Here is a 13,247-nt window from a genome sequence, read left to right as displayed (position 1 = left end):
TACTCAACTATGAGGTCCTTAAAAACAAAGACTATCTTATGTAGCTCTTAAGTTCCAACCTCTAGAGAAGGGGTCCCCAGCCCCCAGGATCTGATGCCTGATGATCTGAGGTGGAGCTGATGTAATAATAATAGAAGTAAAGTGCACAATAAATGTAATGCGCTTGAATCATCCCAAAACCATCCTCCCCCCGACCGGGCCTTGGAAAAATTGTCTTCCATGAAAACGGTCCCTGGTGCCAAAAAGGTTGGGGACCGCTGCTCTAGAGCAATGCCCGGTTCTTAGTAAATACTTTTAATCTTTGTTGAAATAACCAAAAAAAGTATGAATGAGGTATTTTACATGTAGATTTTCAGAGGACAAATACTAACTTGACTTATATTGGTAATGTGGATCAGTTTCTCCTGTTCAAGACTTTTAAAATATAAGCTGGCAAAATTGGTGGGCCATGATGCCCTATAGAAATGACACAAATTACGTATCCCATGGGTATGTACTTCAAATTTCTACTCTTAAAGCCCTCAGGAGGTAAATTTTGGTTTCCTTTTAAATACATGAATTAGGTCAGCTAGAAATGAGCTTTTAAAATAATCTCTGGTAGACTGAAAGAAACCATCTCATTTGGAGTCACTTGATCTGGTATGATGTTGTCTTTTGGAGGTGAACAAATTACTGAGTGCTCTAGTTTATTTCACTTCCCTTTCACCTCTAGGAAGAAAATGCTCAGAAGTGAAGTTGGAGTGAAATGGGGGAGAGGGGAAGAGAACAAAAAGGAGATTTGATCCTCCAGTTATGTGGGTGACAGAGGATAAAGATGAATTGGAGCTTTTGTGTCCACAGTCTCCTGCTGTGCCCTTGCCAAGACTGGGAACAGTTTTCCCTCTTATTCCTCATCTCCAAACCTGGATCCTGAGTGCCTTCCTCTGTGAACACTTAATTTCCAAAACAGTTGTCTTCAAGCCAAACCAATTAACAAACTGCCATGTGCCTGTCCATAAAATATGGATAACCAGTAGGTGCATGGCATTGTCTTGGAGTCCAGTTCTGCTGGTGTGACCCCATAGATACTAGCACATTTACAGATCATCATTGCTATAGCCACTGTGTCTACATTGGTGAGAATAGAGGATGTATAGTAATTTGGAATTGGGTTTCGTTTTGTATTTTAGGAGGTAGATCTTACTAATCCCAAGACATTTAGAAACCTGGCTAAGCCAATGGGAGCACAGACAGATGAACGATTAGCTCAGTATAAGAAGCGATATAAAGACTGGGAAGATCCTAATGGTAAGTAACTTTTCCTGTCATGGGACTTTGTACCCAAGTTTCAAAAGTAAGCCATTATTTAGCGGTCTGATGCCCTTCCATCTTTCCCCAGATTGCTTATATATCATTATATCTATATATGTTGCATATGCACACTTAATACACAACTATCAGAGTAGAAGAATGAGGTTTTGCATGCCAACTGATGGCCATGCTTAGAAGGCATTTTTTAGGTAGCTTGTCAGGTACTGGCAGAAAGCAAAGTATGTCTGCTTTGTCTAGGGTAGAAATTTCCCATCATAATATGCCATTATCTCTAATCGTATTTAGGCCAGAAACTAAACTTTCCTTTATTGACTCTTTTAATTTTTTTTATTGAAGTATAGTTGATTTACAGTGTTTCAGGTGTACAGCAAAGTGATTCAGTCATTCAGTTTTTCAGATTGTTTTCCATTATAGGTTCTTTTAATTTTATTGAGGCACTTTTTAGAAACCTTTTGCATTAAAAAATTATAGTTGATTACCTTCTAATATACTACAGTTTACCTACTTACGTTTTTTTATGTTTAATGTTTATCATGTATCCCCTTCAAACAGGCAAAACAAACAAAAGAGAAAAAAACTAAGCCTAACTATATTCCCTGTGTGGAATCCTTTCTTTTTCCTGCAAGGAGACTATGTAATAAAAATTGCATAATATTCGAAGACAACAATTTAGAGAAATTTATACTGTTGCAAAGCTAGAACCTAATAAAAAGTTGCTCATTATCTTGCTTTAGTCAAAGATGGTTTGCTATTAAGGATTACCTGTTACAGTTAGCCTCAAAACATGAATTGCTAGATGTGCTCAGTTTGGGGGAAAGGCACAGAATTATACTAAACTGGATAACTGCCAAACATATAAGTGAGAGGTTGCAGTGTCATCATAAAGTTTTCATGCTGCAAATGCCAGTGCTAATTGCACTTAGTGTCACAGTTATCACATACGTTAGCATTTTCAAGTCTATTGATGAATGCAAATTTTATTTTTCATATTACTCTTTCATTTTCAATTATGCTTTAATTTTCTTGGCAAGGAGAAACTCCAGCCTACCACTATGGGACACACTATTCATCTGCAATGATTGTGGCTTCGTACCTAGTAAGGATGGAGCCCTTCACACAGATATTCCTAAGGCTACAGGTAAAACTCTTAAGTTTAGAATTTTTGCATTTTATTCAAGCCTTTTATTTAAGATTGTTGCTTTTTTCTTTAATGTTGTTACCTTGCCTGACAAGAAGCCCTGTGAAGTTTTTAGTCACAAAAGTAGTCAAAACATAGTGAAAGTGGAATTTCACTGGACCAAAATTGATAAATAAACTAGAATTTGTTTACACTAAACAAGTGCCAGGGTCCTTTAGTCAAATAAGCAAGTAACATATGCTTTCCAGCCAGGTATATGGAATTCAGCCTTAACTGGTTGAATTCAACAAACATTTAAAAAAGAGTAATACTGTCTAGCTCATTTGCTGTCTTCTGTATTATAATTGCCTTTCTCCACATTCTCTTTCATTTATTCAGCAAATATTTGTTGAATACTTACTGTATTCCAGGCACTGGTCCAGGTGCTTAGAGATATCAGTGAATAAAGACAAAAGTCCTGCCTTATGGAATTTATATATTTTAGTTGAGGGAGACAGACAAACAAAATAAGTATATTGTAAAATGTTTCAGAATGTGATAAGTGCTATCAGAAAAATGTAGGTCAGGGAAACGGAATGGGAAGTACAGGAATGGGAGGTGGAGGAGGACATGATGGTCAGAGTAGGTCTCCTTGAAAAGGTGATATCTGAACAGAAACTTGAAGGAGGTGAGGGAGTTACTGGTGCAGATATCTGGAGAAAGTATGTTCCAGGCAGAGAGAACGGCCTATGAGGGGCCCTGAGTCAGGCATATCCCTGAGATGCTTGAGGAACAGCAAGGAAGCCAGTATGTCTGGAGCAGAGTGACTGCAGGGGAAAGCAATAGGGGATGAGGTCAGAGAGGTAGCAGGGGCCAGATGGTGGTAGGCCTTGGTGGCCATTGTATGGACTTCAGCATTTTTACACAGTGAACGTCATTGTAAAGACAAACACACTGTATTCACTCAAACGCAGCATAGGGAGTTGGACTGAGGAAGGGAGTGGTGTTATCTGTGAGGCTGTGTAAGCAAAAGAAATCCCTTTTCTATTTAAATTTGTTTTATCAATCTATAACTTTTTGATCACCTTCCGAGTTCTCCACTTAATTCTCATTGGTGTGAGAACCTGAATGTCATGTTAATTTATAAAATTAGTCAAATTCATATATAAACTGAATATTTCCAACTGTAGATGGCTACATTAGAATCTTTTTTTTTTAGGAGAGCATTATCAAACAATGGAGGAACTCCTCAATTTCCTTATAGTCTTGCCCTCTCTAAAAACTGATCTTTTTTTTTAATGACTTTTTAAAGTCTTTGTACTTGGATTTCACTTTGATACAGAGCAAGAGCACCCTTGGTAAGGAGTACCCCGAAAAGAATTAGATTAATTTTCTTTCTGTGATTATTTAAAATTTTGTGTATTTAACATAGGATGATGGGAAATTGAGTTGTCATCAAACATATTTACTTGGGTTTCAAGCCCTTGAACTTGGAAGCTGTGAGGTGGGAGTGGTTCTCTAACAGAAAGGTGCCTTCTCGTTCTGCCCACAGGGAGGCCATTTTGACCTGGCTGACCGGATGTTTCACAGTGTACGCGAGGCCTGGTATTCAGCATCAAAGCACAACATGGCAGATGTAAAGGAACTTATCCCAGAATTTTTTTACTTACCAGAATTCCTGTTCAATTCCAACAACTTTGATCTAGGTATGTAGCACTATGGCACTATCTTAGGATCGTTAGCCAGGAAAAGACCAACAGAAATAAGTCAGTTTTCTGACGATTGTCTGTAGTACACACTGACAAGAAAAGATTTTGTTTCCAGACCAAACTTGGATCCACTCACCCAACATGCAGCAAAGCCAATCTACTGACACTGGGTTGGTCATGGTGAAGGGAAAGGACAGCACTTATTGCAGGGCCAAGCAAGGAGAATGGGCAGCTCATGCTGAAAAGGCCTGAACTTCCCAGTGATGGCTTTCAGAGGAGGGTTTTTAAAAAGTGTGAGGGAGAGGGTCACATGATATGCATTCAGCTTGTGCACAAGTCTACGATTGGTTGACAGTGAGGGTAACAGGGTGATGTTTCGGGAATATCAGTCATCAACCTTCTGGTTCCAACTGGTCTGGGGTCTGTGTGCTGGTGTAGTTAACTTTGTCCACCTGGTAGGGGTTTTAGTATCTGCAAAACAGCTCAAGGACATGGCTCAGGATATTGTCTGTAGTCCTTGAGGAGGAACTAAAGATCCTTGACTTTGCTCTATGGCTAAACTAATATTATTTTGTCTTGCTTGAGTGTTTTCCTTTGTTTCTGCATTTTCTTACTTCTCTGATTAAATTTACTCTTTGGAACTTGGGGTAGGCCTAGGAGGCTAAAGCTTTTCTGCAAACAAGAGGCAGGGGACATGTTGGGGGGCAAGGGAGTATTGTTCTTGGGAAGGCCTTGCAGGTTCCTGCTTGGTTTCTATTTCCTTGTGAGTTTAGCTGCTGCTAATTACAACTGGGTGTATGAGAGTAAATATAACAAAGGAAAATAGATTTATGCCCCCAAATAAGCTGTTTCAAACCTATAGTTTGGGGAAAAATTAAGAATTAACAAATTACATCTAATGGTCAGAATATCATTATTTATTTCAGTGAAAACAAAGGTGAGGTGAAATTTTGTTTGAAAATTAATATGATTGAAACTCACAGCCAAGAGTGGCATATCCATATTTTTCATGTATTGTTTAAATCTTTTGTATTGCCTGAAGCATTCTCAGCTTACATGCTAATAAAATTTAAAGTTAGAATTTCAGAATAACTTTAGGTAAATCCCTTTCTTCATCCTGTTAGGGTACTATTTTCTAGAAAAACAGAACCAAATCAACACTTATAAAAAGGAGAGAAATTTCCTCGGTACTCTTCTCTCTTTATATTGTCCAGCAGTTTCAGGAAGTAGATTTGACCTTGGCTACAGTTTCTTGGAAGACAGTTTGCTGATCTATGTTTCTGAATATTTATTTTTACGACATATCAAAATTCCGTTGTTTCACTTTAGAATATTAGTGCCAGATATTGTTCTGTTTTCATACTTTTTTCATGCTCTGTATCATACTGTATTTAAGAGTTCAACATATAAACCATTACTATACTACCTCATAAAATTCATTAATGGAAAATTCAAGGAATATTCATATCCAATATATTTGAGTGTTTTTTCTTTGTAATATAATTTTTATTTATTTAATTGTTCATCAGCAGCTTGAACCTTGTGAAATTGTAGGTCTAGATGCAATAGGAAAGGCAGTAAGACTCTCAATAACCCCAGCAAAAGGCCTGAAACTGAGTCTCATTACCTCTGATTGGGCCTGGAGCTCACCCTTGAGCAGCTAAAGACATCAAGTTCTAACACTTAGAGTCGAAGGGAGTGGCAGTTCCTCAAAGAAATAGAGTAGATGGTGAACAGGGAAAAACAACAAATGTGTGCACAGCATTTGAATATGAATGCACGTTAGTGTTTTATTATGTTCACTTATAATTCACCTTTGGAGAATGCTACTTTCTTCCCTAAGGACATCACTTTCAAAGAGACAGATAACGGAGAGGTGCAGAAAGAAAGAGATACCCTCAATATTCCAGAAACAGTCCGTTATAATAATCTATGTCGCAGAAATGTTCTAGCCAGACTACTTACAAACCCAACCAAATCATCTATTTTTAAATAAGTAAATAAAAGAAAGGTCATGTATGTTTGTCATGCTCACCTTCATCTTCCCTCCTTGAAATCACACACGTTAAAAAACACTATTTGCATGTAAGAGCTAAAGCTATAAAACTCAAAAGAAAACATAGGGGTAAATCCTCATGATCTTGGATTTGGATCAACAGCATAAGCAAAAGCAACAAAAAAAGATAAATTGGACTTTATCAAAATTTAAAACTTCTGCATCCAAGGGCATTATGAAGAAAACCTACAGAATGCGAGAAAATATTTGCAAATGATGTATCTTATAAGGGTCTAATATTCAGAATATAAAGAACTCTTACAACTTAACAGCAATAGGTTAAGCAAAAGGGCAAAAGACCTGAATAGCCATTTCTCCAAAGAAGTTATACAAATGGCCAATAAGCATACGAAAAGATCATTAGTCATTAAGGAAATGCATGTCAAAACCACAGTGAGGTACCACTTCACATTCACTAGGGTGGCTGTGATGAAAAAAAAGCACACAAACAGAAGATGACAAGGGCTAGTGAGGATATGGAGAAAGTAGAACCTTTGTATGTTTCTTGTCAGAATGTAAAATGGTTTGGCACTGTGGGAAGCAGTTTGGTAGGAAATGTTGAATTGCCATATGACCAAGCAAATCCACTCCAAGAACTGTCCAGAAGAACTGAAAACAGGGACTTAAACAAAGACCTGTACATGCACATTCATTGCAGCATTATTCACAATAGCCAGATGGCAGAAACAGCCCACATACCTATCAATGGATAAACAAATTGTGGAATATACATATAATGGAATATTATTCAGCCATAAAATGGTATGAAATAATGATAAATGCTACAACATGGATGAACCTCAAAAACATTGCACCAAGTAAAAGAAGCCAGACACAAAAGGTCACATAATGTATGATTTCCACTTACATGGAATGTCCAGAATAGGTAAATCTAGAGAGACAGAACACAGATTGGTGGTTACCAGGGAATGGGAGCAGGGGTGGGGAGGAATGGGGAACAACTGTTTGATTCTTTTAAGATTTCTTTTTTTGTGTGTGTGTGGTACGCGGGCCTCTCACTGTTGCGGCCTCTCCCATTGCGGAGCACAGGCTCCGGACGCACAGGCCCAGCGGCCATGGCTCACGGGCCCAGCTGCTCCGCGGCATGTGGGATCTTCCCGGACCGGGGCACAAGCCCCTGTCGCCTGCATCGGCAGGCGGACCCTCAACCACTGCGCCACCAGGGAAGCCCTAAGATTTCTTTTTGATGTGATGAAAATGTTTTAGGACTAGATAGAAATGGTAGTTGCACAATATTGTGAACGTACGAAATGCCACTGAATTGTTCACTTTAAAATGGTTGATTTGGGGCTTCCCTGGTGGCGCAGTGGTTGAGAGTCCGCCTGCCGATGCAGGCGACACAGGTTCGTGCCCCGTTCCGGGAAGATCCCACATGCCGCAGAGCGGCTGGGGCCGTGAGCCATGGCCGCTGAGCTTGCGCATCCGGAGCCTGTGCTCCACAACGGGAGAGGCCACAACAGTGAGAGGCCCGCATACAGGAAAAAAAAAAAAAAAGGTTGATTTTATGTTATGTGAACTTTACCTCAATATAAAGAAAATCAAACAAAACACTGTTGATCTCTCCACCCAGAAAAGATGGTAAATGATATAAAAGAAAGCACTTAGGTTTTTTCCCCTGGCTCTGGAGCAATTAGGTTTTTTTGTCTGGTCTTCTTATCTTTGTACCCTTGGATATACATGGAGGGGAACTGCAGAGTAGCAGAATCAGACCAAGACTTTTCTACAGACTGTTCCCTTTAAATGACATTTTTAAATTATAGATAGTGCTGGTAAAATAAACTTATATCACACAGTATTTAGGGATTATGAGCAAAATTTTGAAAAGTAGATTATATCTCAGGTAGCCTGGGGATTATTACTTGCTTCTTTTTATCAAAAAAAATTATTACTTGCTTCTTATTCTTGTAGGCCTAGAGGGCATTTCAAGGAAGGTGGGGTAAGGGCCTGAGAGAGAGGGGAGGGGCTGTAATAACTTGATTGTTTTATTTTTTTTTAAGTTATATGGTAATTTTTCCAACTAAGTCAAGACATTCCTTTAAACAATAAACTGATTTTTGTATCTCTCACTTATATCACATTGTAAAGAAGCCATCAAATTGCAATGATGAAAACAAGATTATTTCTAAAGGAAATATTTTTACTGGCCCTTACTTGGAAACTGCCTTTTGTGTTCTAAAATGTGAACAATTATACTTCCCTATGAAAATTTATAATTCAGCTTTTTATCTAACCATCTGCCATTAAGCTAATGAGTCAACATTATTTATAGTCATTTTTTTACAGTGACCGTCTGATTTGTGCCTAGGAAAACTCTGTAAGCTAAAATTAACTTTTTGATGTTATTTCGAAAAGAAGAAAAAAACCTATTTCCTCAGATGCCAGTCCCATTTAATGTGTTTTGTTGTCAATAGATTTCATAGCAAACGGTTTCTTTAATATTTTAGAGATTATCTGGCTATGACTTAAAATAACAGTTTACGTGGAATAAATATTACTTTGTTATAAATTATTAAAACTCCCCCCGTAGCCACATAGTCTTCCCCCAATTTTTTTTCTGTTAAATGATATAACAGCCAAAAGTTATATTGTTTCAGATTTTATTTTATTTTATTAATGAGGATCCTTACAGCAAAATACATGTGGGTTCTACAGAGCTCTCTCAAGAATTTAAGAATCAGAAATATGAGTGAACACATGTATTGCAAATATTTCTAGGAGACTGTGGTACTTTTATTTTCCCTTAAGCCAAGAGAGCATTCAGACTGAAAATGGCTGAGGAGTTAGATATCCTTTCAATAACCTCTTCCATGTGAATGGCAGACCAGACAAGAAATTCAGTACTAGGTAACTGCTATTGACTCACCAAGCTTAAAGCATTCTGGAAAAGCCTAAATGAACAGTTTTTGAGAAATTGCTAATGGTCTTACAAATGAGTGGTCTTAAGGGGCTTAAAAATTGATTTGAGCAGTTTTTCCAAACTCAAAACAGTAGACCCATAAAATGTTTCATTCCTGTCCTCAATTAAGTTTCAGAAATGTTGTATCTAATGTCCTTCCTAGAGAAGAGCAGTGCCTCCAAGGAGTCTTGCAGGAAAGAAACATGTTTAAGCTTGCATAGCTCAGCATTCCCTGAAGTCATTTGACAGCGGGAGCCCCTCAGTTTTGCTGACACTCAGTTAATTTCTCTGAGGGAGTGCTCGGAGGAGTCGTCTTGGGGAAATACCAGAGTAGATATCTCTGAGGGTCCTTTCTGTGGTAAAATTTTATAGTCCTGGTAATGAAACTAACCCACTATTTCTCTGTTACTTTACTATTTTTCTCATTCTTTTATTTTCTGTTTAATATATCCAATTACACAGGTTGTAAACAAAATGGCACCAAGCTTGGAGATGTTATCCTTCCACCCTGGGCAAAAGGGGACCCACGAGAATTCATCCGAGTACACCGTGAGGTAATGGCAGTACGCTCTACAGTTGAACTGAGATCTCACTGGGTCACTGACCACAGTACAAAGAGAAGACCTTGAGCAATGTATCCCCCATGTGTTTAAGTTACTAATGTTGTTCGTATGAATTTTAGTTATTCTGGTTCCTATAGACCACTGATGAATTCTTTTATTTTCTAAGGAAGTAATAAAAGCCAGCCAGCGACTGAACCTGTGTTTTGAAATTACAGGCTTTGGAATGTGACTATGTGAGTGCCCATCTGCATGAGTGGATTGACTTAATCTTCGGCTATAAACAGCAAGGTCCTGCTGCAGTAGAAGCTGTAAATGTCTTCCATCATCTTTTTTACGAGGGTCAAGTGGATATCTACAACATAAATGACCCACTAAAGGAGACAGCCACCATAGGGTTCATTAATAACTTTGGTCAGATCCCTAAACAGGTATGGATGTTTTTTCCTTATCACTGATATTTTCTGTTACATTTTTTTAAGCTCTGTAATATTTCTATAGATGGTAGATGACCATATAATAATTAAGTTTAGACAGAGTTTTTAATTAAGAACCATAAATATCACCCAATAGGTTCAGTAGGTCCCTAGATTATTACTTTCTCCTCCCTTTTACAGTCTAGATAAACAGAAGCTTTGCTGGTCAAAGAGCAGTTTTCCTCACAGGCTAGTGCTTACCCACACAATTCCTGGCAGGAAGACGGGAAGAGCATGGTCAGGGAAGCAGATGTGGCCTTGGAGGCCACAGGATACACAGAGATGGGGTTTCATCCCACGGCCAGTAAAAAACCAATACTGACTTTAAGCATTGTCATATAAAGTCATATTTAGACTTTAGAGATCCCTCTGGTCACAATCTTACACATGCACATGCTGTAGGGGAGCCAAATGAGGAGCAGGAAGCTCTCACAGTGGTTCAGGGAACAGACAGATAGGAGTGGTTTGGATTTGATTATTGGTGTAGGTCTGACAGGTGCTGGGGTGTGAGAGTGCACACCATGGTAACGCCTAGGCCCGGCCCTGCACCAGCTGCTCCAACCACTATCTGGAACCTGGCGAGGAAGACCCAGACCCTCTCAGCACCCAGATGCTGTAGATCTCTCACCTTGGGCAACGAGCGAACCTCTGTTAAGGGAGTTCGTCCCTTCCTCCATCCTCATTGTCTCAGGCACACCAGGAGGGCAGGGTGCACCAGAAGAAACTGCAGCACAGTGGCGAAGGCTAGCTCTGCCGCCCGTTTAGACCACCACCTTTTCCCTAGTGCCCTGGCCTCTGCATTTTGGCCCTGGCTACCCTTCTTTGTTCCTGCTTCAGACATCTCTCCTGGAATCCCTTTTCTTAGGTTAACCAACTTTGAGGTTTCCGGGGTTGACAGTTGGAAACACAGAACAATGGCAAGTCTTTGTTCGTGGAAAAGCCATGATAGACAGCGGGACACCCTGTAACTGCACCACTTACAGTGTAATCTGATTCCCCAATGCAGGAACCATGTTTACTTTTAAAGTGAAATGCTTGTTGATAAACTCTAATCATAGCAGAAGAACCTTAGCCATTTTTTGAGGGTTACAACTGCGGGAACCGTGTTTCATACCTTCTGGGAAACAAATACTCTGAACAAAAAAATCTAGACACATGCACTGTTGCAGGATTTTTGTTCCACTTTTGAGTTTAAGAGACAAATAGTCTGGGAGATAGAAGAGTTAGGATACTAACATATTTGTAGGACATTACAGGAACTAATAGAGAGTACTTCCAAGTGTAACCATCCTAGAAACAGCTAAGCTTTGTGATCACCATATTGATATATCCTTATATACGCTAGCCTGGCCTGCTCTGTCCTCAGGTCCTTGTAAAGTTCTTCGGTAAATGTTCTTTCATGAACATGCTTTAAAGTATGTGAGTCTTTTTATAGAACTTCAGAGTCTTATCTCATTATTATCATTTATGAGAAATAGCAGAACCCTGATCCTAAGCCCTGTATGTAGATAAAATGGGAGTTATGTGTTTAAAGTTTTGGGAGCCTAAAATGTATATCTTTCTCTATACAAAGCATTTTTTTCTATTACTTCTCCTGGAAATCCAGAATGTCAAATTCACAGAGTGTGATGGTGTTGTAGTCATCTTAAATCTCATTTCATCTAAGGTTTTACAGATAACTTCTTCAAATATCAGTTGTCCATCAAAAAAGAGTCTGCCTATTTTGATGATCTATGGTATTTTTTTTTCTTTTTTTTTTTTTTGCGGTACGCGGGCCTCTCACTGCTGCGGCCTCTCCCATTGCAGAGCACAGGCTCCAGGCACGCAGGCCCAGCAGGCCATGGCTCATGGGCCTAGCCGCTCCGCGGCGTGTGGGATCTTCCCAGACCGGGGCACGAACCCCTGTCCCCTGCATCGGCAGGCGGACTCTCAACCACTGCGCCACCAGGGAAGCCCGATCTATGGTATTTTAAGAACAGTTATCTTAAATGTATATTAAGACTTTTCAGTTCTTTAGAAATACTGAACAGAAATGCCAAAGATCTTCTTTTCTTTTTTTCCTTTACAACATTGCAAAGTAAAAAGAAGACAACAATGCTCACACTGTCAGCAAATTAGTAGCACCTAAACGATACAGAAATGATGTCACATACAGAAAGCCCATGTTGGAGCCAGAAGTAACCCGGTTAGAGAGAATGGCTGCCTGCCCTCAGTGGCACAGAATGGTATCGCGTTCTAAGAAATTGGTTAATTTTTAAACATCACTGGAAAATAGTTGTCAACCTACTATCATTTGAGGAGATTAATTTCCTTTTGAAAAATTCTTATGAGCTCAGTGTAGCATAGAGCATGCTGGTAACCCAAGGTTTTGTGTAGGAGTCCTGTCCCCACTGACTGCGGCATGAGGTCTCTGGCAACCTTCTGAGCCTTTTTAAATTTCTTTCCTCCAGTGTCAAATGCGATAATGTGATACCTAATGATTGTTGTGAAGCTTAAGTGAAATAACAACAAAATACTTGGCATATAAAAGGGCTTAATAAATGTTAGCTTCGGTATAAAATGTGTCATTATCTCTCATACCAGTTATTTAAAAAACCTCATCCACCGAAGCGAGTCAGGAGTCGACTCAACGGAGACAATGCAGGGATCTTGGTCCCACCAGGATCTACCAGTGACAAGATCTTTTTTCATCATCTAGACAACTTGAGGCCTTCTCTAACACCTGTAAAAGGTAAAATGGCAGGAAATAAGCTTTTGATTCATGATTCTGTGGGAATATTTAATAATCCTAGTTTAGGAATAATAAATTTGCTTCTCAACAATAGCATAATTTGTAATAAGTGGTAAATCACCAAATACTTGTTAGATTCTCTTTTTCCTTTTCTGTTTTCTTCTTTGGGCCTATTGGATTTTGCATCAAAAAGAACCCAACAAGTTTCTCCTCTCTGGTAGGATAGTAAAAACTCTAATATACCAAACCTTATAGTTCAACTTTATATTCTACATGTAGAAAAACTTCTGTCATCTTCATTTACACACGTTCCACCAATTTAGAGCAGTAAGAAGACTACGCTTTTAATATGCCAACTAAAAGCCTCTGT

General features: G+C 39.0%; 1 protein-coding gene across 7 annotated transcripts in view; it reads left to right on the top strand.

The window, feature by feature from the left end:
* Positions 1–13,247, top strand: part of WDFY3 (WD repeat and FYVE domain containing 3) — a 264,009-nt gene that overhangs the window by 230,477 nt on the left and 20,285 nt on the right. For all 7 annotated transcript variants that reach the window (XM_067736490.1, XM_067736495.1, XM_067736492.1 and 4 more), the window contains 6 exons: positions 1,170–1,287; positions 2,343–2,449; positions 3,981–4,134; positions 9,573–9,664; positions 9,889–10,101; positions 12,730–12,877. In XM_067736490.1, the coding sequence (XP_067592591.1) occupies positions 1,170–1,287; positions 2,343–2,449; positions 3,981–4,134; positions 9,573–9,664; positions 9,889–10,101; positions 12,730–12,877 (832 nt within the window). The remainder of the gene's footprint in view (positions 1–1,169; positions 1,288–2,342; positions 2,450–3,980; positions 4,135–9,572; positions 9,665–9,888; positions 10,102–12,729; positions 12,878–13,247) is intronic.

This window comes from Pseudorca crassidens, chromosome 4, assembly GCF_039906515.1.
Source record: "Pseudorca crassidens isolate mPseCra1 chromosome 4, mPseCra1.hap1, whole genome shotgun sequence".
Taxonomy (NCBI): domain Eukaryota; kingdom Metazoa; phylum Chordata; class Mammalia; order Artiodactyla; family Delphinidae; genus Pseudorca; species Pseudorca crassidens.
Note: the sequence above shows the minus strand (reverse complement) of the source record. Positions and strands in the feature narration are given on the sequence as shown.